The sequence below is a fragment of the Anolis carolinensis genome, unplaced genomic scaffold (assembly GCF_035594765.1).
Source record: "Anolis carolinensis isolate JA03-04 unplaced genomic scaffold, rAnoCar3.1.pri scaffold_15, whole genome shotgun sequence".
NCBI classification, from domain to species: domain Eukaryota; kingdom Metazoa; phylum Chordata; class Lepidosauria; order Squamata; family Dactyloidae; genus Anolis; species Anolis carolinensis.
In genome coordinates this window covers 13,196,805-13,224,206 of record NW_026943826.1, presented here as the reverse complement: position 1 = coordinate 13,224,206, position 27,402 = coordinate 13,196,805, and the positions used below count along the sequence as shown (strand labels likewise).

The following is a 27,402-nucleotide window of genomic DNA, read 5'->3' as shown; positions in this document are numbered from 1 at the left end:
GGAAGGTGTTAGCTGGCCCCGATTGTTCCCTGCCTGTATCTAATCGCCTTGGTTAGCATTGGATGGCTGTGCAGCTTCAAGGCCTGGCTGCTTCCTGCCTGGGGGAATCCTCTATCTATGTACAATTGTCTGTCTTGCCTGTCTATTAACCGCATTGAATGTTTGCCACATATGTACGTAATAAATACCGTAAGTAAATAAATAAACAAATGAAGGGGAAGGTGTATAATAATAATAATAATAATGGGAACACACTCTTTGCAAAAGCAATGCAAATCCGCGGAAACGTGAGATTTTATTTTGCCCCAGAGCAGCACAACAAGGCATTACAAAAAAATATAGAAAAATATAGGATGAATAAAGGAAGGTATTTAAAACATTTACAAAACTGCGCAATTGCAAAATCTTACAAATCATGGCTCAGGTCGAAAGCTTTAAAAGGCTCACATACAAAAGATAAAATATTTCCTTTCTCTCTCTCTCTCTCTCTCTATATATATAAATCTATCGCAATCTAGTTCTCTCTATATATATATCACAATCTATTTACATTGCATGATAAAAATGAGAAATTGCAAACTGAAACGTCACTTGGAAACCATATATATATATATATATATATATATATATATATATATAGACACACACACACATATACTGTATTTATATATATATATATATATATCACACACATTATATATATATATATATATATATATATATATATATATATATTGCACAGACGGACGCTTTGGTACTTCGTATAATATCCTTTGCACCGGAAATATTTTGGATTTTTAGATAAGTGTGTACATATTTATATGTATATGTATGTGGGTATATATATATATATATATATATATATATATGATGTCTTAATATGCTTTCTATATGCACTGTACAGCTCGTCTTCTCTGAAATGCTTTGGACGTTATGTGAGGAAAGGCGTCCGAAATTCAGCTCTGCGACTATTGTGCGAGGAATATAAAACATTTACTAATTTGTGGGTGCGACTATTGTGTGAGGAAATGTGTCTTTTTTTTTGGAATATCCCACGTTAAATAGGGCGTTGTTTACTGTTTGTTTGCAAACCAATGAGCTCCCCCACATTCGTTTGCCGTTGCAAGATTCAGCTCTGTGACTATTATGCGAGAAACACAAAAATACTAATTTGTGGGTGCGACTATTATGTGAGGAAATGTGGCATTTTTGGGAATTTCTCGCGTTGCAAGATTCAGCTCTGTGACTATTATGCGAGAAACACAAAAATACTAATTTGTGGGTGCGACTATTATGTGAGGAAACATGGCATTTTTTGGAATTTCTCGCGTTGCACGATTCAGCTCTGCGACTATTATGCGAGAAACACAAAAATACTAATTTGTGGGTGCGACCATTATGTGAGGAAACATGGCATTTTTTGGAATTTCTCGCGTTGCACGATTCAGCTCTGCGACTATTATGCGAGAAACACAAAAATACTAATTTGTGGGTGCAACTAGTATGTGAGGAAACGTGGCATTTTTTGGAATTTCTCGCGTTGCAAGATTCAGCTCTGCGACTATTATGCGAGAAACACAAAAAATACTAATTTGTGGGTGCGACTATTATGTGAGGACACATGGCATTTTTTGGAATTTCTCGCGCTGCAAGATTCAGCTCTGCGACTATTATGCGAGAAACACAAAAATACTAATTTGTGGGTGCGACTATTATGTGAGGAAACATGGCATTTTTGGGAATTTCTCGCGTTGCACGATTCAGCTCTGCGACTATTATGCGAGAAACACAAAAATACTAATTTGTGGGTGCGACTATTATGTGAGGACACGTGGCATTTTTTGGAATTTCTCGCACTGCAAGATTCAGCTCTACGACTATTATTCAAGGAATACAAAACTTCTACTAATTTGGGGGGTGCGACTATTATGTGAGGAAACATAGCATTTTTTGGAATTTCTCGTGTTCAATAAGGAGTTGTTTACTCTTTGTTTGCCAACCAATGAGGCCCAGCCCCACATTTGTTTGCTGTTGCAAGAAGAATTGATTCTCATGCCGACTTCATGCCGACGTCTTGTACACTCAGTGGAGGGAGCTTTCCCTCACCGCACTCGGGGGAGTCCGTGTCGTCGTCCTCCACTTCCACGGCCGTTTGCTTGTGGTGGCTTTCTTCCTCGGAGAGCGGGATTTCGTCCTCCGCGAGAGGGCGGAACTCGGGGTCCGAACCCTTCAGCGGATGGGACTCCGAGGTGCGGCCCGACCTGCAGACGCTCACGATGCAGTTGACGTTGACGTGGGTGCCGTCGCGATCCACTAAACGTCATAACGATGGGAACAAAGAATACGTTCACTCACGCGCTATTGCGATACACTAAAAGTAAATAATAATAATATAATAAAAATATTATAATAATGAATACACTTTCTTACCTCCATTCGACGGAGGAATCCTTTGCTGGGAGGCTCCTTTCCCTATCAACGCAAAGAGCTGGAAGAGACAACGGCAGTATTCGGAATGAATGAATGAATGAATAATAATAATAATAATAATATCACATAGTCCTAGACACTTGGGAAATGTTCAACTTGTGATTTTGTGAAACGAAATCCAGCATATCTATCTTGTTTGCTGTGTCATACTTATAATAATAATAATAATAATAATAATAATAATAATAATAACTAGATGTGCCCGGCCACGTGTTGCTGTGGTATAGTTTACTGGTTTCGGGGGGAAAAAGTTATGAGGAAGTGGTGGTATTTAATATATGTTGTATGTCATGAAAAATATATTACGTTTAGGTGTGAATGAGTTGAAGGAAGGAAGGAGAGCTAAATTTTGGAAACGCCACTCGAAAACATTAAGGCTTGTAATGACTAACTGCCTGCTTGCAATAATAATAATAATAATAATAATAATAATAATAATAATAATAATAATAATGCAGTGCAAATATTAATAGGAGCAGTAGTAGTAGTGGTAATGTAGTGCAAATAGTAGTAGTGGTAATGCAGTGCAAATAATAGTAGTAGTAATGCAGTGCAAATAGTAGTAGTAATGCAGTGCAAGTAGTAGTAGTAGTAATGCAGTGCAAATAGTAGTAGTAGTAGTAATGCGGTGCAAATAGTAGTAGTAGTAGTAATGCAGTGCAAATAGTATAATACAGTGCAAATAGTAGTAGTAATGCAGTGCAAATAGTAGTAGTAATGCAGTGCAAATAGTAGTAGTAGTAATGCAGTGCAAATAGTAGTAGTAGTAATGCAGTGCAAATAGTAGTAGTAGTATTGCGTGCAAATAGTAGTAGTAGTAATGCAGTGCAAATAGTAGTAGTAGTAGTAATGCAGTGCAAATAGTTTTAGATACTGACCTTTTCGTCTTTGCGAAACGGTAGAGCGCAATCACGGTCTGCCAAGGAGAGATAAATAAAAACAACTAGCTTTTTAAAATGTATATATTATAGTATATATTACATTAATACATTGTATCATATGTTATTTATATTCCATATTCTGCCTGTGACTCCCAGGAACACTTGGATGCTGGGAGTTGTAGTTCGCCCGCTTCCGGAGGGTGCTGAGAGCCCAAACCATGACGGATTTGGGCCAAACTTGGCACACAGACCCATCACGACCAACTTTACATACGGGAAAAAAAACGGCTTCTTGCTGTTGTTGTTGTTGGTTCTACGGACGTACCTCTGTTCCGAAAGGCCACGAAGAGAAGGGTCCCTGCGATCAGGACGAGGAGGGCGAACATCCCGCCGGCCGCCCAGCCTGCAAGACAGAGCACCGAGGTTGCAGTTGTGTTGCGTACAAGTCTTGTCGCAACACAAAAGGTTATTACGCTCACCGGCTTTGGACGAAAGGTCCGTCGGAGCCTCTTCGTTCTGGACAGCGAGCATGGGATCCTTACTCGGAGGAGTAGAAAGAGGTACGTTGGTGCTCCTGGCCGGGTTGTGCAGCGAATGGGTTGCACGGGTTACACGGGTTGCGACACCCGTCATCCCGCCGCAGACGGCGTCGTGGGTGCTGTTTCCAGGCTCCGTCACGGACGCGCACCTAAAGGAGGAAGGAAACCCACGAACCAGTTGGCGTCCACCCAGGAAGGTTTTAGGGAATCTGGGTGGGACATATAAGGATGCGTCAAGAGCGACTTGCCTCTTGTGGGGAAGGCAGGCGGCCGTGCGGGACTCCACGTCCGAAAAGGTGCCGGGTCCACACGGAGCACACTCCACGTCACTGGCGTTGGTTCCTGTTCAGAAGAAAGGAAGGAGATCGACTCCAAAATGATGCTCTCAAGGGACACCTCTGACTCTTTCCTTCCTTCTATGTATTCTTCCTTCCTTCCTTCCATCCATCCTTCCTTCCCTCCTTCGATCCTTTCCTCCATCTATCCTTCTTTCCATCCATCCAACATTCTTTCTAACCTTCCTTCCTTTCTCCATGCCTCACAACCTCTGAGGATGCCTGCCATAGATGTGGGCGAAACGTCAGGAGGGAATACTTCTAGAACATGGCCACACAGCCCGGAAAACCTACAACAGCCTTTCCTTCTATCCACCCTACAATCCACCCATCTTTCCTTCCTTCCATCCATTCTTCCATCTTTCCTTCCTTGTATTCATCCATCCATCCTTCTTTCCTTCCATCCATGAATCCTTCAATCCATCCTTCCTTCCATCGTTCTATCTATCCATCCATCTTTCCTTCCTTCTATGCGTCCTTCCACCCATCTTTCCTTCTATCCTTCCTTGCTTGCTTCCTTCCCTCCGTCAGTCCTTTTGTCCATCTATCCTTCCTTCCACCCATCCAACATTCTTTCTAACCTTCCTTCTATCCATCCTACAATCCTCCCACCCATCCATCCATCCATTCTTCCATCTTTCCTTCCTTCTATGCTTCCATCCATCCTTCCTTCTTTCCTTCCTTCCTTCCTTCCATGAATCCTTCCATCCTTCTTTCCTTCCATCTTTCCTTCTATCCTTCCATCCTTCCTTCTATTCATCCATCCATCCATCCTTCCTTCCATCCTTCTTTCCTTCCATCGTTCTTTCTCTTCCTTCCATCCTTAATTCCATCTATCCATCCATCCTTCCATCTTTCCTTCCTTCTATGCTTCCATCCATCCATCCTTCCTTCCATGAATCCTTCAATCCATCCATCCATCCATCGTTCTATCAATCCATCCATCTTTCCTTCCTTCTATGCATCCTTCCACCCATCTTTCCTTCTATTCATCCATCCATCCTTCTTTCCTTCCATCTTTCCTTCTATCCTCCCTTCCACCCATCCATCCTTCTATCGTTCCTTCTTTCCTTCCTTCCATCTTTAATTCCTTCCATCCAAACTAATCCAACTCTGCTGGAATTCAGAAGGCAGAAACCGGTGCAGAACCCGGACCCTTGCCTCCTGCACAATCCACACCAACAAGAAGCTACTCAGGGCCAAGATCAGCCGGGTCCACCACAACTCCCATGAATCCTAGAGTTGGAAGGAGCCCTTGAAGGCCATCTAGTCCCACCTCAAGACCGCCAAAGTCCTCACCTGGCTTCGTGACGCCATAGCCTTTCCCGCAGGCTTGGAACTGGGAGCACTGGAAGCAAGTCTGCGAGAGCTTCACTTTGCAGAACTGGTCTGGCGGGCACCAGCAGCACCGGTCCTGAGTTCGGGTGCAGGGCTTCACTTCCACGAATCCTGGTTTCGAAAGAGGAACACGTCAACGTCAAGGTGGGGAAATCTGGAACGGAAGAAGCTACGCGGATTTCGGAAAATTGGCATGTTACGATTGTAGCCAGGTCAGTTTCTGGCCACGGTCCGATTGCTCCAAGGAGAGTTAGTTTGAGCATAAGACGAACACGGTTCTCGGAGTGCTTATTATTTCTATCCCACTTTGAGATGTCGGAATGTTTATTTAATTTATATTATTATATTATAACCGCTGCCACCAATTGTTAAGATGTTTATAATGTGGCCACCAGATGTAACGCTTGCCACCACTATGGGAAGATATAGCCACTAGCTACTTAGAGAGGAGACCTTTTAAATTTTGTTTTTCTTCTTGTTTGTTTTTGATGGTAATATATATGACAGAAGCTGAGATGTTTAAAAGAACAATAACACGTTTATTCTGGCACAAAGCTTAGTGGTTACAGTAACTTTCTCTTTAGAGGCACTTTGGTTAACAGTTGCAAAGCTAGAATGAGGTGTTTCAAACTTCTTAAAATGTAACTTCTTTCTTTACTGCTCGAAACTGCAGTCACCCTGTGAATTACAATCACAGATTATCTGTTCCTCATCAGGAGACAGACTACCTTAAAATAAGTCACCAAACTTATTTTAAATTGACTCAAAAATAAGCATTTGAGTCTCCCTGATCCCTTCAACTGAGGATCAGTCTTCACTGTACCTCATCAGGGCACAAATTACCTTAAAATAAGTCACCAAACTCATTTTAAATTGACTCAAAAATAAGCATTTGAGTCTCCCTGATCCCTTCAACTGAGGATGTCTTCACTGTACCTCATCAGGGCACAGACTATCATAAAATAAGTCACCAAACTTATTTTAAATTGACTCAAAAATAAGCAATTGAGTCTCCTTGATTCCTTCAACTGAGGATCAGTCTTCACTGTACCTCTTCAGGGCACAGATTACCTTAAAATAAGTCACCAAACTCATTTTAAATTGACTCAAAAATAAGCATTTGAGTCTCCCTGATCCCTTCAACTGAGGATCAGTCTTCACTGTACCTCTTCAGGGCACAGATTACCTTAAAATAAGTCACCAAACTCATTTTACATTGACTCAAAAATAAGCATTTGAGTCTCCCTGATCCCTTCAACTGAGGATGTCTTCACTGTACCTCATCAGGGCACAGACTATCATAAAATAAGTCACCAAACTTATTTTAAATTGACTCAAAAATAAGCAATTGAGTCTCCCTGATCCCTTCAACTGAGGATAGTCTTCCCTGTACCTCATCAGGGCACAAACTATCATAAAATAAGTCACCAAACTTATTTTAAATTGACTCAAAAATAAGCAATTGAGTCTCGCTGATTCCTTCAACTGAGGATCAGTCTTCACTGTACCTCTTCAGGGCACAGATTACCTTAAAATAAGTCACCAAACTCATTTTAAATTGACTCAAAAATAAGCATTTGAGTCTCCCTGATCCCTTCAACTGAGGATGTCTTCACTGTACCTCATCAGGGCACAGACTATCATAAAATAAGTCACCAAACTTATTTTAAATTGACTCAAAAATAAGCAATTGAGTCTCGCTGATTCCTTCAACTGAGGATCAGTCTTCCCTGTACCTCCTCAGGGCACAGACTAACTGCTTCTTTTTCAAACCTGCACTTCTCCACCAAACCAGCAGTTGGCTCCGCCCACTTCTCCATGGCAATCAACTCATGAGTGCAGAGTAACTGAAATATTGACCCTTTTAAAACGCAATTAAACATGACATCTGTAAACTAAAAAATTCACACTCCCCATAAGGACTCAAGGCTTGTTGTTGTTGTTGTTGTTGTTGTTGTGGTGGTTGTGTACCTGCTTTGCATGAGGGGATGCAACTAAAGCAGCGTTCGGCCCGGCTCCAGGCGGTCGTGTACATCCCTTCGTCGCAGGATTCGCACTGTGTATCGGCGCTCTCAGTGCAAGCGTGCAAGACGCGGAAACCTAGGACATACGGAAAGCAACAGGTTCACTCCAGATGGAGTAGGACCCCCAAAGGCCATCTAGTCCCACCCCTTTTGTTGTTGTTGTTGTTGTTGTTGTTGTATTACCTGGAGGACATGACCGGCAACATTTCTTGATGCCTTCGACGTAATGCTCCGTTTGTGGGTTTCGGCATTTGTTTGGGGATGGCGGCGTGTACGGATCTGCGCTCACCTGTGAGAATGGAAAGCGGAATCAAGCACAGGGAAGAAAAGAAACCCATTCCTCTATGTGGGAAGGCACCATCCGATCCCTCCTGACAGATGGCCTTAAAAGTCTCTAGAGAAGGAAATAGATAGAGAGATAGATAGGTAAGTAGATAGGAAGGTAGACAGACAGACAGACAGACAGATAGGAAGATATTTAGATAGGTAAATAGATAGGTAGAGAGTGAGATAGGTAGGTAGATAGGTAGGTAGGGTAGGCACAGATAGGGATAGACAGATTCCTAGAGTTGAAGAGATCTCGAGGGCTATCTAGTCCAACCCTTAAGATATAGAATGGATGGATGGATGGTCAGAAGATGGATAGACGGACAGCTGGATAGATAGGTAGGAAGATAGGAAGATGGATGGATGGATATGTAGATAGGTAGATGATAGATCGATAGTAAGATAGATGGATGGATGGATGGATCTATGGATGGATGGATAGATAGACAGATAGGAAGATAGCTTGATAGATAGATAGATAGATAGATAGATAGATAGATAGATAGATAGATAGATATAGATAGATAGATGAGTAGGTAGGTAGATAAATGGATGGATGGATGGGTAGGTAGACAGACAGACAGGCAGATAGACAGATAGGAAGTTAGATGGATGGATGGATGGATGAGTAGATAGGTAGGTAGGTAGATAGGAAGATGAATGGATGGATTGATCTATGGATGGGTAGGTAGATAGACAGACAGATAGGAAGAGATGGATAGATGGATGGATGGGTAGATAGATAGATAGATGGATGAGTAAGTAGGTAGGTAGGTAGGAAGATGAATGGATGGATTGATCTATGGATGGGTAGGTAGACAGACAGACAGACAGACAGGAAGATAGATGGATAGATAGATGGATGGATGGGTAGACAGACAGACAGACAGATAGATAGATAGATGGATAGGAAGATAGATGGATGGATGAGTAGATAGGTAGGTAGATAGATGATAGATAGATAGATAGATAGATAGGAAGATGGATGGATGGATTGATCTGTGGATGGATAGGTAGATAGACAGACAGATAGGAAGAGATGGATAGATGGATGGATGGGTAGATAGGTAGGGAGATAGGTAGGTAGGTAGGTAGAGAGATAGGTAGGTAGGCAGGTAGATAAATAGATGGCTGGATGGATAGGTAGATGGGTAAGTAGGTGGGTAGGTAGAATCCTGGAGTCAGGAGGGTCCCCAAAAGCCACCCACCCTCACCCTTTACGTCAGGCAGGAAGGAGTTGGACCACAACTCGAAAGCCAATGACTCGGCAAACCAAGAAGGAGAAGAAGGGCCATCGAAAGGACCGAGGAAACCGCAGGATTTGCAACTCTTTTTCGATTGTTGAAAAAATCAGCAAGAACAGGGCCGGGGAGGAAACTGAGGCGGAGAGGGTTCTGCTCAAGGATTGTTTGGAGGCCCGGCTCCCTTCCTTCCTGCCTGCCTCCCTTCCTTCCGGTGGATTGTGTCCAAGAAGAAAAGAGCCCAAGAGCCTTTATTTTTATATATAGACTAGCTTGGAGACCCGGCAATGCCCGGGTCATTTGAGAAAGGCCTTGTTTGCCTGTGTTCCAAGTGTAGCCTATATCCAATGTCAGGTGGGTTCAGTGGGTGCGGGTGAGCTCCAACTCCCATATGCAAGTCCCATCGTCCAGTGTCCACCCCCCTCCAAACAGAGCCAGTATGTAGAATAGGTCATGGGGGCTCCATGTACCATGTGTGGTCTTGATCAGTCATTTGTGTGGGTCGCGGTGCTCTCAGGAAGTGAGTGAAGGTATTGGAAGTCCCATCGTGCATGGTCCATCATCCTCCAAACTGCACCTGGGTGTAGAGTGAGTCATGGGTGTTGTTTGTTTGAAGTTTGGTCTTGATGAGACATTGATGGGGTGACAGTGGTCTCAGGAAGTGAATGAATATACTACAAGTCCCATCATCCAAGGTCCAAGCTCTTTCAAACCTCACCAAGATGTAGAGTGGGCCATGGTGGCTCTATGTGCCAAGTTTGGTCTTGATCAGTCATTGTTGGGGGTCACAGTAGTCCCAGGAAGTGACTGAAGATAGTGCAAGTCCCCTCATCCACGGTCCCTCTTCCCCCAAACTGCACCAGGATGTAAAGTGGGCTACCCTGCACGTGCGTGTCAAGTTTGATACAGTTTTGTCATTCATGGGCATCACAGTGGTTTCTGGGAGGTGAATTGGAAGAATGTACTGCAAATCCCATAATCCTTGGTCCATCCTCCGTCAAACTGCTGCAGCATGTGAAGTGTGTCATTTGGGATCTGTGTGCCTGGTTTGGTTCAGTTCTGTGATTTGTGGCAGTTGCTATGGTCTCAAGAAGTGAGGGAAGGTACTGCAAATCCCATCATCCTTGGTCCATCCTGCCCCAATATACATCAGGATGTAAAGGGGTCCACAGGAGTTCTGTGTGCCAAGTTTGGTCCATTTCTATCCTTGGTGGGCATTGCAGTAGTCTGTGGGAGTTAAAGTGTTTGAAAGTACTGCAAATCCCATCATCTGTGGTCCATCCTCCCCCAAATGGCAGCAGGTCATCAAGTGCATCGTGGGGATGAAGTGGGCCAAGTTTGGTGCAGATCCGTCATTCCTGTTGGTCTCAGTGGCCTGGGATAGTGGCGGCCAATCAAAACGCGAGCACATATTCCGCCAGGCCAATCAAAACACTGATACATACTCCGATTTCACTTTTATTATATATATAGAATATATAGAATATAGATATATACTAGCTGTGCCCGGCCACGCGTTGCTGTGGCTAGGACTTAATTTTTGTTGTATGAACGTAGAGGTGTGGATGAGAGGTTGTGCTGTCCATTTTCGAGGTTGTGGGGCATTTAGTTTAGTTGTTTTGTCCGGAGCCGTGATTCCATTACCCTTTTATATATATAGATAGCTGTGCCCGGCCATGCGTTGCTGTGGTTAGGACTTAATTTTTCTTTTCTTTTTGTTGTATGAACGTAGAGGTGTGGATGAGAGGTTGTGCTGTCAATTTTCGAGGTTGTGGGGTGTTTAGTTTAGTTGTTTTGTCCGGAGCCGTGATTCCATTACCCTTTTATATATATAGATAGCTATGCCTGGCCACGCGTTGCTGTGGCTAGGACTTAATTTTTCTTTTCTTTTTGTTGTATGAACCTAGAGGCGTGGATGAGAGGTTGTGCTGTCAATTTTCGAGGTTGTGGGGTGTTTAGTTTAGTTGTTTTGTCCGGAGCCGTGATTCCATTACCCTTTTATATATATAGATATATATATTTAGTGTTGCTGGGGAACCGGCACATCGGCACGTGAAGAGGTTGTGAAACCACCGTGTTTCGGGCACCGACGGAGAGGGAAAATCTGCCTATATGTGTGTGTTGCAAAAGTGGGTGACGTGAGAAAAACCGCCGTGACGAAGAGGGGAAAAAACACGTCTTTCCGAGACTCAGGTGGCAGAAAACTTGCGAAAAGGGAAACAACGCTAAAAAGTTCGCTTTGTTTGTTTTTTTGGTCTTTGCAAAGCCGAGAAGCCGGCCAGGGATGCGTCTGCACTGTTAGGCTGATGCAGTTTAGCACCACTGCAAGGCTGCGGGAGTTGCAGCTCCACAAGGCCTTGGTAAAAACATCTATGTAGACAGATGGATGGATAGATAGATATATGCATGGATGGATGGATGGATAGACAGACACAAGGATGGATGGAGAGAGAGAGAGAGAGAGAGATTGAAATATAGATAGATAGAGATACGAGATAGATATAGATATAGAAATAGATAAAGATAGATAGAGATAGATAGACTGATAGAGATAGATAGATACAAGATAGAGATAGATAGATAGATAGATAGATAGATAGATAGATAGATAGATAAAGATAGATAGATAGACTGATAGATAGATACGAGATAGAGATAGATAGATAGATAGATAGATAGATAGATAGATAGATAGATAGATAGATAGATAGATACGAGATAGAGATAGATAGATAGATAGATAGATAGATAGATAGATAGCTAAAGATAGATAGATAGATAGACAGATAGATACGAGATAGAGATAGATAGATAGATAGATAGATAAAGATAGAGATAGATAGATAGAGAGAGAGAGATAGATAAAGATAAAGAGATATAGATATAGATAGAGATACATACATGATAGATAGATAGATAGATAGATAGATAGATAGATAGATAGATAGATAGATAGATAGATAGATAGATAATTAGATAGATAGATAAGGATAGAGATAGATAAAGATAGATAGAGATAGATGGGTAGGTAGATAGAAAGATAGACAGATAGACAGACAGATGGACAGACACAAGGATGGATGGATGGATAGAGACAGACAGATAGACAGACAGACAGACAGAGATAGATAGATATATAGATAAAGATAGATAGATAGATAGATAGAGATAGATAGATAGACAGATATAGATAGATAGAGAGAGGGAGAGATAAACAGATGGACAGACACAAGGATGGATAGATAGATAGATAGAGATAGATAGAGATGATAAATAGATAGAGATCGATAGATATAGATAGATAAAGAGATAGAGATAGATAGATAGAGAGAGAGAGGGACAGACACAAGGATGGATGGATAGATAGAGATCGATAGATAGAGATAGATAGACAGATGGACAGACACAAGGATGGATGGATGGCTGGATAGATAGAGAGAGAGATAGATAGATAGATAGAGAGAGAGAGAGAGATGATAGATAGAGATAGATAGATATAAATAGAGATAGACAGAGATAGATATAGATATAGATAGAAGATAGATAGATAGATAGATAGATAGATAGATAGATAGATAGATAGATAGATAGATAGATAGATAGATAGATAGACATAGAGAGAGAGAGATAGACAGATGAACAGACACAAGGATGGATGGATGGATAGAGATAGATAGATAGATAGATAGATAGATAGATAGACAGACAGACATAGAGAGAGAGAGAGAGATAGAGATAGATAGACAGACAGATGGACAGACACAAGGATGGATGGATGGATGGATGGATGGATAGATAGAAATAGATACAGATATAGATAGATAGATAGATATAGAGAGAGAGATAAATAGATAGACAGAGATAGAGATAGAGATAGTTAGATAGATGATAGATAGATGATAGATAGAGAGAGAGAGAGATAGACTGATGGACAGACACAAGGATGGATGGATAGAGATAGATAGTTAGATAGATAGATAGATAGATAGATAGATAGACAGATAGATATACAGACAGACAGACAGATAGACTGATAGATAGATAGACATATAAATAGATATACATACATATAGATAGATAGATAGATAGATAGATAGATAGATAGATAGATAGATAGATAGATAGATAGATAGAGAGAGAGAGAGAGAGAGAGAGAGAGAGAGAGAGAGATGATGGAGATGTTGTGGTTTCCACACTTTGAAGCCGTGACGAAGCGTTTGTTCAGGGTGGGTGGGGGGTGGTGGGGACGCCTTTCCAAAACACAGGGGAGAAAATCGAACGTGTGAGGGAGCGGAATGAGTCACGCTTCCCGTCAGGGCCCTGAGTGCGAATCCCACACACACACACACACACACACACACCCAGGCCTGTGAGCAAAGCCATCAGCAAGGGGGTCACGGTGGGCAAAGGGAAAGGTTTGCAAAACAACCCTGCGAGGAGATAGATGCACACAAATGTCCCCACTGCGTGGGCAGTGTCATAAAAGGGTTGTTGTGTGTCTTTCGGGCTGTGTGGCCATGTTCCAGAAGCATTCTCTCCTGACGTTTCGCCCACATCTATGGCAGCCATAGATGTGGGCGAAATGTCAGGAGAGAATGCTTCTGGAACATGGCCACACAGCCCGAAAGACACACAACAACCCTGTGATCCTGGCCATGAAAGCCTTCGACAACACAGTGTCATAAAACTTTCCCCAAAGTGTCAGGAGAGAGTGATGCTGGGACATCCACAGGCGGCCCAGAAAACAACCCAGTGATTCCGGCCAGGAAAGCCTTCCTCAGGCAACACGTATAATAAACTGTGTTTATGACATGAAGAAATGAAATAGTAGACATTTAAAAATAAAATGAAATGAAAATGTCAAATTTAAAATATTAAAATAAAATAGTTTAAAAAATAAAAAAAAATATTGAGAATATCAAGAAAAATTATATATATATCTATATATATAAAAGAGTGATGGCATCACGGCGACCCACAAAACAACAAAACGACAGGCCCCCCAACCTCGAAATTTGACAACACAACCCATCATCCACGCCTCTAGGTTGATACAACAAAAAGAAAAGAAAAATAAAGTCCTAATTAGAGGGAGAGAAATAATTGTTTTTATCCAATTGCTGCCACTTAGAAGGCTAAGCTCCGCCCACTTGGTCTCCTAGCAACCCACTCAGCCCAGTGTTAATAAAAGAATAAAAAATAAAATAAATACAAATAATACAATAAAAATAATTAAAAACACTAAAAAATTAATACAATAAAATACTATAACAAAATAACTAAAAATAATACAACAAAATAATAAAATATAATAAATAAAATAAGTTACAATAAAATTAATTTAAAAAAATACAAATAACGTCAAATAAAAATTCCACAACAACTTTTAACCAATACCACCACCACTTTGCCACAGCAACGTGTGGCTGGGCACAGCTAGTGTGTGTGTGTGTGTGTGTGTGTGTATGTGTATATATATATATATAATTTTTCTTGATATTATTTTTCTTGATATTTATATATATATATATATATATACACACACACACACACACACACACACACACACACACATATTAAAGAAAAGGTAACACTGTTGCTGACAAATCTTTATTTAAAAAAATAAAATAAAAAATATTGGATTAAAAAAGTTAAAATAATTTAAAAATAAAATATATTGAATTTAGAACATTAAAATATTTGAAAATGAAATAAAAATATGAGTTCAAAAATTAAAATAAATATTTGAAAATGAAATAAAAATATTGAATTAAAAAATTAAAATAAATATTTGAAAATGAAATAAAAACAATGAATTTTAAAAAATTAAAATAAATATTTGAAAATGAAATAAAAATATTGAATTTTTAGAAAATTGAAATAAAATACAAATCTGAAAATGAAATAAAAATATTGAATTTTTAATCAATTAAATTAAAATATTTTTTAAAAATAAAATAAACATATTGTATTTAAAAAATTAACATAAAATAATTCTAAAATGAAATAAAAATATTGATTTTTTTAAAAAAAATAAAAATAAAATAAAAACTTTAAAATGACATAAAAAATATCAGATTAAAAAAATTAATATAAAACAATAGTTGATAATAAGATAAAAATCTAAATAAAATAAAAATTCCAAAATAAAATAAAAATATTGAATTTATTTTTTTAATTAAAAAATAAATAAATAAAAATTTGAAAAATAAAATTGCCAAGCGCGTCTACACCTGGGAACTAACCCAGTTTGATCCCCCTTCACTATAAAAGTTGAAGATTGGGCAAACCCTTGGCTACAGGAGACTGAGAGAAACTTTTAGAAACTTTTCCAAACTTTGCCAAACTTTTCCAAACTCCCAGGAATCCTATAGACTTGAGCCAGGGACACTCGAAGCGGGTTTAAACCGCATTAACCCCCCAGTGTAGATGCCATAGAAGTCTGTGCCTTACCTGGAGGAGGAGCAAAGGCAGCCAAAGCCTGGAAGAGAAGGAAGAGTAAAGAGAAGCCATCCTTGAAGGGAAGGAGAGAGGCGAGCAGGACGTGCGTGTCCCTTTAAGGCTGGAGCCAAAAGGGGCGGGGAAAGGGGCGGGGCCTGGCGGGAAGACACGCCCTCTCCCGGGAGCAGTGCTGCTGAGCATGCGCAGAAAAAAGTCAATAAAAGGGCTGCTTCTCCCTGCTGTGGATCGATTTTTATTATTATTATGCATTATTATTATTATTATTGTGCATTATTATTATTATGCATTATTATTATAACTTATTATTATTATTATTATTATTATGCATTATTATTATTATGCATTATTATTATTATTATTATGCATTATTATTATAACTTATTATTATTATTATTATGCAGTATTATTATTATGCAGCATTATTATTATTATGCATTATTATTATTATGCATTATTATTATGCATTATTATTGTGCATTATTATAATGCATTATTATTATTATGCATTATTATTATTATTATTATGCATTATTATTATAACTTATTATTATTATTATGCAGTATTATTATTATGCAGCATTATTATTATTATGCATTATTATTATAATGCATTATTATTATAATGCATTATTATTATGCATTATTATTATTATTATTATGCATTATTATTATAACTTATTATTATTATTATGCAGTATTATTATTATAATGCATTATTATTATGCATTATTATTATTATGCATTATTATTGTGCATTATTATTATAATGCATTATTATTATAATGCATTATTATTATGCATTATTATTATTGTGCATTATTATTATTGTGCATTATTATTATTATGCATTATTATTATTATGCATTATTATTATTATGCATTATTATTGTTGTTGTTATTATTATGTATTACTATTATGGGGTCGCTGTGAGCTTTCTGTGAATTGAAGGTAGCACTCTCTCCTGGCGTTTCGCCTGCTTTCTATGGCAAGGCATCCTCAGAGTTTGTGTGAATTATTATTATTTTTATTATGCATTATTATTGAGGTGAATTATTATTATTAGGCATTATTATTGTTGTTATTATCATTATTATTGTGTATTGCTATTATTGGGTTGCTGTGAGCTTTCTGTGAGTTGAAGGTAACACTCTCTCCTTACGTTTCGCCTGCTTTCTATGGCAAGGCATCCTCAGAGGCTGTGAAGTGAATTATTATTATTATTATTATTATTATTATTATGCATTATTATTATTGGGTCGCTGTGAGCTTTCTGTGAGTTGAAGGTAGCACTCTCCCCTGGCGTTTCGCCTGCTTTGTACGGCAAGGCATCCTCAGAGGTTGTGAAGTGAATTTATTATTACTATTATTATGTATTATTGTTGTTATTGTTATATGTATTATTATTATTGGGTTGCTGTGAGCTTTCTATGAGTTAAAGGTAGCACTCTCTCCTGACGTTTCTCCTGCTTTCTCTGGCAAGGCATCCTCAGAAGTTGTGAGGTGAATTCTTATTATTATTATTATGCATTATTATCGTCATTATTATGTATTGCTATTATTGGGTTGCTGTGAGCTTTCCTGTGAGTTCGAGGTAGCACTCTCTCCTGACTTTTCACCTGCTTTGTATGGCAAGGCATCCTCAGAGGTTGTGAGGTAAATTATTATTATTATGCATTATTATTATTATTATTATTATTATTATTATTATTATTATTATTATGTATTACTATTATTGGGTCGCTGTGAGCTTTCTGTGAGTCAAAGGTAGCACTCTCTCCTGACGTTTTGCCTGCTTTCCACGACAAGGCCTCCTCAAGAGGTTTTTGTGGGGTCTGTTGGGAAACTAGGCAAGCGGAGTGTATCTACATACACCTTGATTAGCATTGAATGGCCTTGCAGATGCAGAGCCTGGCTGCTTCCTCCCTTATCGGGGGGGAATCCTTGGTTGGGAGGTGTTAGCTGGCCCTGGTTGTTTCATGCCTGGAATTCTGAGCCTTGCTCTTTATTGACCGTCCCGAAAGTAGAGATGGATTAGCATTGAATGGCATTGCAGATGCAAAGCCTGGCTGCTTCCTGCCTGGGGGAATGAATCCTTTGTTTGGAGGTATTAGCTGGCTCTGATTGTTTCCCGTCTGTAGTTTTCCTGTTTCCTGAGTGTTGTTCTTTATTTACCGTCCTGAGATTAGAGATGGATTAGCACTGAGCAGCCTTGCAGATGCAAAGCCTGGCTGCTTCCTCCCTTGGTTGGGAGTTGTTAGCTGGCCCTGATTGTTTCCTGCCTGGAATTCCCCTGTCTTCTGAGTGTTGCTCTTTATTTACCATCCTGAGATTAGAGATGGATTAGCATTGAATGGCCTTGCAGGTGCAAGGCCTGGCTGCTTCCTGCCTGGGGGAATGAATCCTTTGTTTGGAGGTGTTAGCTGGCCCTGATTGTTTGGACCGGACAACGAAGCAGGAAATGACACGTTCAGAGCAGGAACAGGAGACTTTTTTTGGTCTTTCTCATGCCTTTATTGCCAACCATTGCAACGGTTGATGGGATCCTCTTCGTCATGCCTTCGGATCCCACTTTTGGTCTCCTTTGTGGGGAGAAAAGTGGGAGGATTAATAAACATAATAATAATATATTCATAATGCCTAATAATATATTAATAATGATGACGATAATAATAATAATAATAATAATAATAATAATAATACTTCAAGGCAAATTCTGTCTCCTGGATAGACAGGTAGATGGATAGAGGGATGGATGGATGGATGGATGGATGGACCGATAGATGGATGGATGGACAGACAGACAGATCGACAGATGGTTGGACAGACAGACGGATGGATAGACAGATAGATAGTTGAACAGACAGACAGATGGATAGACAGACGGATGGATGGATGAGTAGATAGATGGCTAGATAGTTAGATGGAAGGAAAGACAGGTAGATGGATAGACAGATGAATGAATAGACAGACGGATGGCTGGATAGATGGATGGACAGATGAATAGACAGACGGATGGATAGATAGATGTACGGATGGATGGATGGATAGATGGATGGACAGTTAGGTAGATGGATAGACGGATAGTCAGACAGACGGATGGATAGATGGACAGGTAGATGGATCAATTGATGGATGGATGGATGGATGGATGGATCGATAGACAGACAGACAGATGGACAGATAGATCAATGGAAGAACACAGGTAGATGGATAGATAGATGGACTGATAGATGGACAGACAGGTAGATGGATCAATGGATGGATAGATGGATGGGCAGTTAGGCAGATGGATAGACAGATGGATGAATAGTCAGACAGACGGATGGATAGATGGATAGATAGATGGATAGATGGACAGACAAGACAGTTGGATGGATGGACACACAGGTAGATGAATGGACAGACAGGTAGATGGATAGATAGATGGACTGATAGATGGATGGACAGACAGACAGGTAGATGGATCAATGGATGGCTGGACAGTTAGGTAGATGGATAGACAGATGGATGAATAGTCAGACTGATGGATGGATAGATGGACAGATAGATGGATAGATGGACAGACAAGACAGTTGGATGGATGGACACACAGGTAGATGGATAGACAGATGGATAGATAGATGGACTGATAGATGGACAGACAGACAGGTAGATGGATCAATGGATGGATAGATAGAGGAGCAAAGACTGCACGTGGTTCCTTCAGGTCTCCATAAGGCTGCAAGGGTCTGGTCTGGATGACCTTTGAGGTCCCCTCCCACCCTGAGTCCCTCCATGAATCCCTCACAGACCCACCTCAGCAGAAGCTCTTGGGGCAGCTGAACCGGACCTTGTAGTCCCGGCAGGACTTTCCCTCCGACACCTGGTCCTGGTTGACGCAGGCAAAGCCTTCCGTGGCGTCGAACCTGAAAGCAGGGAGAACCTCAGAGCCCTTTGCCTTCCGAAATCCTTCTCACTCTTGGATTCCGTGGCTTTCAGGGACAGATGGAGGGATGGACAGACGGACAGGTAGATGAATAGACAAATGGATGGATGGATGGATAGATGGATAGATAGACGGATGGATAGATGGACAGACGGACAGGTAGATGGATAGACTGATGGATTGATGGATGGATGGATGAATGGATGGATGTATAGATGAATGGATGGATAGACAGACAGATAAATAGATCAACGGATGGATAGGTAGATGGATAGACAGATGGATAAATGGATGGATGGACAGACGGACAGGTAGATAGATGGATGGATTGATGGACAGACAGACAGGTAGATGGATAGATTGATGGATGGATGGATGGATAGATGAATGGATGAATGGATGGATAGACAGACAGATAAATAGATCAATGGGTAGATGGACAGACAGACATGTAGATGGATAGACAGATGGATGGATGGATGATAAACGGATAGCTGGACAGACGGATGGATAGATAGATAGATGGGCGACTAGATGGATGGATAGATGGGTAGATAGATGGATGGATAGACAGACGGACAGGTAGATGGATAGATGGACGGATGGATGGACAGATGGATGGATGGATTGATAGATGGACAGACGGACAGGTAGATGGATAGACTGATGGATTGATGGATGGATGGATAGATAGATGAATGGATGGATAGACAGACAAATAGATCAACGGATAGATGGATGGGTAGATGGACAGACAGACATGTAGATGGATAGACGGATGGATGGATGGATGATAGACGGACAGGTGGACAGACAGACAAGTAGATGGATAGATGGACAGATGGGTGGATAGATAGATAGATGGATGGATAGATGGATGGATGGACAGACGGACAGGTAGATGGATAGACTGATGGATGGATGGATGGATGGATAGATAGATGAATGGATGGATAGACAGACAGATAAATAGATCAATGGATAGATGGATGGGTAGATGAACAGACATATGTAGATGGGTAGACGGATGGATGGATGGATGGATGGATGGATGGATGATAGACGGATAGATGGACAGACGGATGGATAGATAGATGGGTGACTAGATGGATGGATAGATGAATAGAGAGATGGATAGATGGATGTGTAGATGGACAGATGGATGGATGGACAGACAGGTAGGTGGATAGGCGGGTGGATGCATAGATGGACAGATGGATAGACCGTTCTAGGTTTTAGTCCGAACTAGAAATGAGAAGAAGTTGCTTACACAGCAAACGTCTGTCCAGTCTGGGAGGCCGGAGTCCCGTCCAGCGTCTGGACACTGATGGCTACGGGTTCGGCGCAGATCCCGTTCGGATATTCTTTCCTGAGATCGGCGGTGAGTTCGTAGTCTCCCTTCCCCGACGGGTCGTCCCGGTCGAACCAACGTGTTGTGCATCCTAAAGAAGAAAAAAGAATGACTAAACCTGTTGGACGATCTCCTTCCCTGGGTCCTGGACGGCATTAACTCAGCGGTGCAGATGCAACCGAAGCCGCCCTAGGGAGGCTCACCTGAGCAGAACTCCGGAGGGCAGGTGAAGCGGACTCTGTAATCCCGGCAGGAACCGGTTTTCTGCGCCGCGTTGACACAAGCGAATCCTTCCGCGGCGTTGAACCTGTCAAGAAAGAGAGGAAATCTCAGTCCGGAAAGTTAGTCTTGGGAGTCGTATTCAGAATAAACGAAAAAGCAAGAACGGGAATGGATCGTGAGACCCTCCTGACTCGTTCTAACACAGGATCGCTCTGTTATTGTTTACGTAGACTTGACGACAAATCAGATTGGATAGGATGTATAGACCTTCTTCTATATACATAAAAGGGTAATGAAATTTCAGCCTAGGACAAAACAACAAAACTACACATCCCAGAAACACTAAACTTGGCAGCACAACCCCTCATCCATGCCTCTACGTTCATACAACAAAAAGAAAAGAAAAATAAAAGTCCTAATTAGAGGGAGAGGAATAATTGTTTTTATCCAATTGCTGCCAGTTAGAAGGCTAAGCTCCGCCCACTTGGTCTCCTAGCAACCCACTCAGCCCAGGGGACAGGCAGAGTTAGGCCTCACTTAGGCCTCTTCCACACTGCCTATAAGATACAGATTATCTGATTTGAACTGGATTATATGGCAGTGTAGACTCAAGGCCCTTCCACACAGCTATATAACCCATTTATAATTTTATATTTTCTGATTTGAACTGGATTATATGGCAGTTTAGACTCAAGGCCCTTCCACATAGCTATATAACCCATTTATAATGGACTTAATGTAAGATAAAACCTTTACCCTTTACCTTAACTACCACCAGTTCCTCAATACTTTATTTCCCAGACCACCAGACTTCGCCACAGCAACGCGTGGCTGGGCACAGCTAGTATCTATATATATAAAAGTGTAATGTGCATAATTCCCATGGAGTAAACAACAAAACCACTGGACCCAATCACACCAAATTTGGCCACAACAGACATAGTCATCCAATCTATGTCTTTCAATCAAAAAACCCTAGAGAAATAAAGTCTAAATAACAGAAAAACCCCAATTGCTTACCGCACATGCGCAGAGGACCCCTAAGGAAATGAAACAACTACATGACCCAGAGGACCTCGTAGCTGTGCTCAGAGCCTAACACCCATTTTAAAACACATTGTCATGGTGGAACAGTCTTGCAGGTTCAAAGCCAGGCTGCTTCCTAACCAGGGGGATCCTCGGTTGGCCACCTTGAATACCACTGAACAGCCTTACAGCTTCAAAGCCAGGCTGCTTCCTAACCAGAGGGATCCTAACCACTAGACTACACCACAGCAATGTGTGGCCGGGCACAGCTAGTATATTATATAAACACTTCTTGGGGCTCCACAAAAAAAACGTTTGCTTCAAAAAGGGCTCCACGGAGCACTGTTTAAGAACCACTACTATAGGGTGTGTAGGGCTCCAATAGCATCACTCACGGATTAAATATCTGTCCTGTGTTTCCTGCGGGGATCCCGTCCACGGTCTGGGCTTCGATCCCAATGGGATCCGAGCAAATCTGCCCGGGATACTCCTTCTTCAAGTCGACGGTGGTTTCGAAGTCTCCCACTCCTGACGGGTCGTCCCGGTCGAACCAACGTGTTGTGCATCCTAAAGAAGAAAAAAGAATGACTAAACCTGTTGGACGATCTCCTTCCCTGGGCCCTGGACGGCATTAACTCAGCGGTGCAGATGCAACCGAAGCCGCCCTAGGGAGGCTCACCTGAGCAGAACTCCGGAGGGCAGGTGAAGCGGACTCTGTAATCCCGGCAGGAACCGGTTTTCTGCGCCGCGTTGACACAAGCGAATCCTTCCGCGGCGTTGAACCTGTCAAGAAAGAGAGGAAATCTCAGTCCGGAAAGTTAGTCTTGGGAGTCGTATTCAGAATAAACGAAAAAGCAAGAACGGGAATGGATCGTGAGACCCTCCCGACTCGTTCTAACACAGGATCACTCTGTAGACCTGACGACAAATCAGATTGAATGGGATGTATAGACCTTCTATATAAATAAAAGTGTGGTGTGCATTTTTCCCACAGAGTAAACAACAAAACCACTGGACCCAATCACACCAAATTTGGCCACAAAAGACATAGTCATCCAATCTATGTCTTTCAATAAAAAAACATAGAGAAATAAAGTCCAAATAACAGAAAACCCTCAATTGCTCACCACGCATGCGCAGAAACAACTACATTACCCAGAGGATGTCGTAGCTGTGCCCGGAGCCTAACACCCATTTTAAAACACATTGTCATGGTGGAACAGTCTTGCAGCTTCAAAGCCAGGCTGCTTCCTAACCAGAGGGATCCTAATCACCAGACTACACCACAGCAACGTGTGGCTGGGCACAGCTAGTCTATATATATAAAAGGGTAATGGAATCACGGCACCGGACAAAACAACTAAACTAAATGCCCCACAACCTCAAAAATTGACAGCACAGCCTCTCATACACGCCTCTACGTTCATACAACAAAAAGAAAAGAAAAAGTAAGTCCTAGCCACAGCAACGTGTGGCCGGGCACAGCTAGTATATTATATAAACACTTCTTGGGGCTCCACAAGAGACGCTTCGAAAAGGGCTCCGCAGAGCACTGTATGAGAACCGCTACTATAGGGTGTGTAGGGCCAAAATAGCATCACTCACGGATTAAATATCTGTCCTGTGTTTCCTGCGGGGATCCCGTCCACGGTCTGGGCTTCGATCTCAATGGGATTTGAGCAAATCTGCCCGGGATACTCCTTCCTCAAGTCGACAGTGGTTTCGAAGTCTCCCACTCCTGACGGGTCGTCCCGATCGAACCAACGGGTCACGCAAGAAGAAGCTGAGAAGGAAAGATATTAGGGAGGAAACAGCCCTGAGTCCTATCCAGGGTAAACATGGGTGACATCTTCGTTGGACCAACCAAACAGAAGACGGAGCCATTATTGACTTGACTGTTCACGAGATTAATCCTGGGTTGGATTGAGCTCCCGACCATTTAATATCCTAGCTCGCTTTTGACCTAAGCAGCTCAAAAAACGGTTGCATCTGTCAAGTAGGAAATTTATGCAGGAAGGCTAATTTAACTAATTCACGACACCGTAAAAACTACAGAGAGAAGGGAGAAGGTATCTACTTACCCCTTGTTGGAAGGACGAGAAGGATCACGAGAAGCTAAGGAGGTGAAAACGTGAGAATAATAATAATAATAATAATAATAATAATAATAATAATAATAATAATAATAATGTTTATTTATATCCTGCCTCCATCGGGGCAGCTTACAGCAAAATCAAATACAAAGCAATGATAAAATATGATACATCAAAGAACAGTAACAAAACCAATAACAAAATATACACAATAACCGAAAAAGAAAAAAAAAACACAACACGGTATTAAAACATCGAATTAAATATTACATATTTTAGGAACCCAAGGGTTCAACTCAGAATGTTCGGCTTAATTTGGTCTTTCAGCGTTTTCGTTCTAAAATCTGAATTTCAGATTCCAACATTGAACCTTCTTCCCAAAGTTTTCAAGAGTTCCGACAAGTTTCCGTAGAGCTCCCAGTATTATTGGGAAAAGGCACAATCCCGGAATTGTGGGAGTTGCGGTTTTGCAAGGAATTTTATTTGCCTTTCCTCCCCAAAAGTATTAGTTTAAAGCCGTACGTGTTGTTTACGAGTGTGCCAAGTCTCATCCTGATAGCCGTAAAAACGACAGAGAAATCAGCCTCGTAATTGTTGAATGGAACAAATCCTAACAAAACAATGACGAAGCGTCTTCGATTTCCGCTGCTTTGCACACATCTAATATCTAGTTAATGGACGCTACTGATTTCAAAGGAAACTCACCAAACATTGAGGCTTCATCGTGGTTCTTGTCTGGAGAAGGTCCTACGGACGTCTCTTATTATTTTCGGCACACAAAGTTTGGAAAGACTGGCACGACTTATATACACTCTGGGGAAACCACTCCTTCCAAGTACAAACACGAGGCAAAACTGGATCTTCTTCTATTGACATCAGGTTTTCTTTTTCTTTTCAGTTTTTCCCCATTTCCCCAAGTGACGGAAGGTAGACCAGAGGAGTGTCTACACTGTTCATTTAATGCACTTTGAGTTCCGATTTGACTGGGTCTTCGTCCTTCGCTGCCCGAGAATGTGCTCGATATTCCGTAGCATTGAGCCATGGCAATAATAATAATAATAACAATAATAATCATTATTATAGCTGTTAAAGTGATATCGAAGTGCTTTAATTATAGTGTAGAGGCACCCTCGGATATTGCTCGAACGCAATTTTTTGGATTTTTTGGATAACCCAACAACGTAAATTAGAGTTGTCCTATCAACGGATTGGTCTATATTGTAATAATAATGCAGATCGACAGCACTCGGCTCCGTGCCTTGAATCAGGTGAGCTGTAGTTTTACGAGGTCTGTTGTCAGTCTTGTTGGAATATGTAATTGTAACTGATTTTTTTTATTCACGGATCGAAACACAGCAATGTGTGTCTTTTCAAGACCGGAAAATCCCTGAAATCTCACAAAACTGGATCTTGCAACTCGTTCCTGCCTCCCGTTGCTTCCCCGTAGAATCCCCTTTGTGTGTATTTCGAGCACCAGAATGAGGAAGCCGGGCCTAAAAAAATGTCAAATATCTAAGTATTTCCTTAACACTCCGAGGGACTTCTAACACAGAAATCAACGGGTGGTTGACCTTTACAAAATCGGGCAATCTCAATGCAACAACAGTTGTGCAAGAGCGCCTTCCATCTTGGATTGCCAGCCCGGAGAGCATTGCGGGTTCGTCTGTATTTATTGAAATGACAATCATCCATCTTCCTCGGGATGGGAAGTGACTTCAGCCTCCGTGGATTTGCGGGTACAGAGTCCCGGCGTGTCTCGTCTCCGAAGGATCGAACAAGACACAAACGGGATGGAGGCAAAGGATGGAGGGTTTACTCACTTCCACCGGAGAGGATGTCAGTAGAGTTTGCTCTCTCACATCAGATATAAAGGCCATGGGTATATAGAGACATTTATACAAGTGCCCAATTTGATCATTAGTGGGATTCAAGAAGTTGTTTGATTGTAGGCGAACTATAAATCCCATCAACTACAACTCCCAAATGTCAAGGTCTATTTTCCCCAAACTCCACCAGTGTTCACATTTGGGCATATTGAGTATGGGTGCCAAGTTTGTTCCAGATCCATCATTGTGTGTGTATATATATATATCTATATATCTATATATATAAAAGAGTGATGGCATCACGGCAGCGGACAAAACAACAAAAGTAAACACCCCACAACCTCGAAAATTGACAGCACAACCCCTCATCCATGCCTCTAGGTTGATACAACAAAAAGAAAAGAAAAATAAAGTCCTAATTAGAGGGAGAGGAATAATTGTTTTTATCCAATTGCTGCCAGTTAGAAGGCTAAGCTCTACTCACTTGGTCTCCTAGCAACCCAATCAGCCCAGGGGACCCTTGACCTTAACTACCACCAATTCCTCAATACTTTATTTCCCATACCACCATACTTTGCCACAGCAACGCGTGGCCGGGCACAGCTAGTATATATATATATATAATTTACAATAATATATAATTATTATAACATATGGTATACACATATAATATTCATAATATTATTATATTGTAATACGATATAAGACTAATAATACAATACAATAATATTAATTATATATTATATGTTACATGTAATATTACTAAAAATATTACAATATATTGATACAGTACAATATAGGAATTTATTACCAGTATTGTGCTGTGCTAATAATATAATGTTGTACGTAAATTTAATTTGTAAGCCGTTCTGAGTCCCCTTCGGGGTGAGAAGGGCGGGATATAAATGTAGCAAATAAATAAATAAATAAATAAATAAATAGTTTGAGTCCACAGTGCTCTCTGGGTGTAGGTGAACTACAACTCCCAAACTCAACGTCAATGCCCACCATACCCTTCCCGTATTTTCTATTGGCTGTGGGAGTTCTGCGGGCCAAGTTTGGTTCAAGTCCATCGTTGGTGAAGTTCGTTGACTGTAGGCGAATTATAAATCCCAGCATCCACAACTCCCAAATGCCAAGGTCTATTTTCCCCAAACTCCACCGCTGTTCAAATCTGGGCATATTGAGTCTTCGTGCCAAGTTTGGTCTCCGAAATAAGGTCAAATCTTCCTTGCCAAGTCCTTCATGTTGGCCTTTGCTGCCTCCTCGCCCCTCTCAGTAGGCAGGCACACAATGGGAGGGGGTGCCTATGCAAAATGCA

At 41.1% G+C, this 27,402-nt stretch overlaps 2 protein-coding genes across 3 annotated transcripts; both read right to left on the bottom strand.

The window, feature by feature from the left end:
• Positions 1-276: 276 nt before the first annotated feature.
• tnfrsf1b (TNF receptor superfamily member 1B) lies at positions 277-15,748 on the bottom strand. The gene is made up of 10 exons (XM_062965710.1): positions 15,629-15,748; positions 7,791-7,896; positions 7,555-7,683; positions 5,545-5,694; positions 4,159-4,252; positions 3,851-4,059; positions 3,697-3,774; positions 3,369-3,406; positions 2,431-2,488; positions 277-2,313 (listed from the first exon to the last, which is right to left on the bottom strand). The coding sequence occupies exons 1-10, from the start codon at positions 15,686-15,688 to the stop codon at positions 2,051-2,053; spliced, it is 1,185 nt and encodes a 394-aa protein (XP_062821780.1). The 5' UTR covers positions 15,689-15,748; the 3' UTR covers positions 277-2,050.
• Positions 15,749-18,125: 2,377 nt separating this feature from the next.
• Positions 18,126-27,347, bottom strand: LOC134294504 (uncharacterized). Of its 2 annotated transcripts, XM_062965840.1 has the most exons (10): positions 27,095-27,347; positions 24,961-25,748; positions 24,244-24,277; positions 23,768-23,945; positions 22,842-22,945; positions 22,558-22,729; positions 21,118-21,221; positions 20,834-21,005; positions 19,434-19,543; positions 18,126-18,217 (listed from the first exon to the last, which is right to left on the bottom strand). In XM_062965840.1, exons 2-9 carry the CDS (start codon positions 24,976-24,978, stop codon positions 19,435-19,437), a joined length of 891 nt encoding a protein of 296 aa, XP_062821910.1. In that variant the 5' UTR covers positions 24,979-25,748; positions 27,095-27,347; the 3' UTR covers positions 18,126-18,217; position 19,434. The 2 variants fall into 2 exon arrangements, with proteins under 2 accessions (XP_062821910.1, XP_062821911.1); XM_062965841.1 differs by lacking the exon at positions 27,095-27,347 and having other exon boundaries at positions 24,961-26,659.
• Positions 27,348-27,402: the final 55 nt, after the last annotated feature.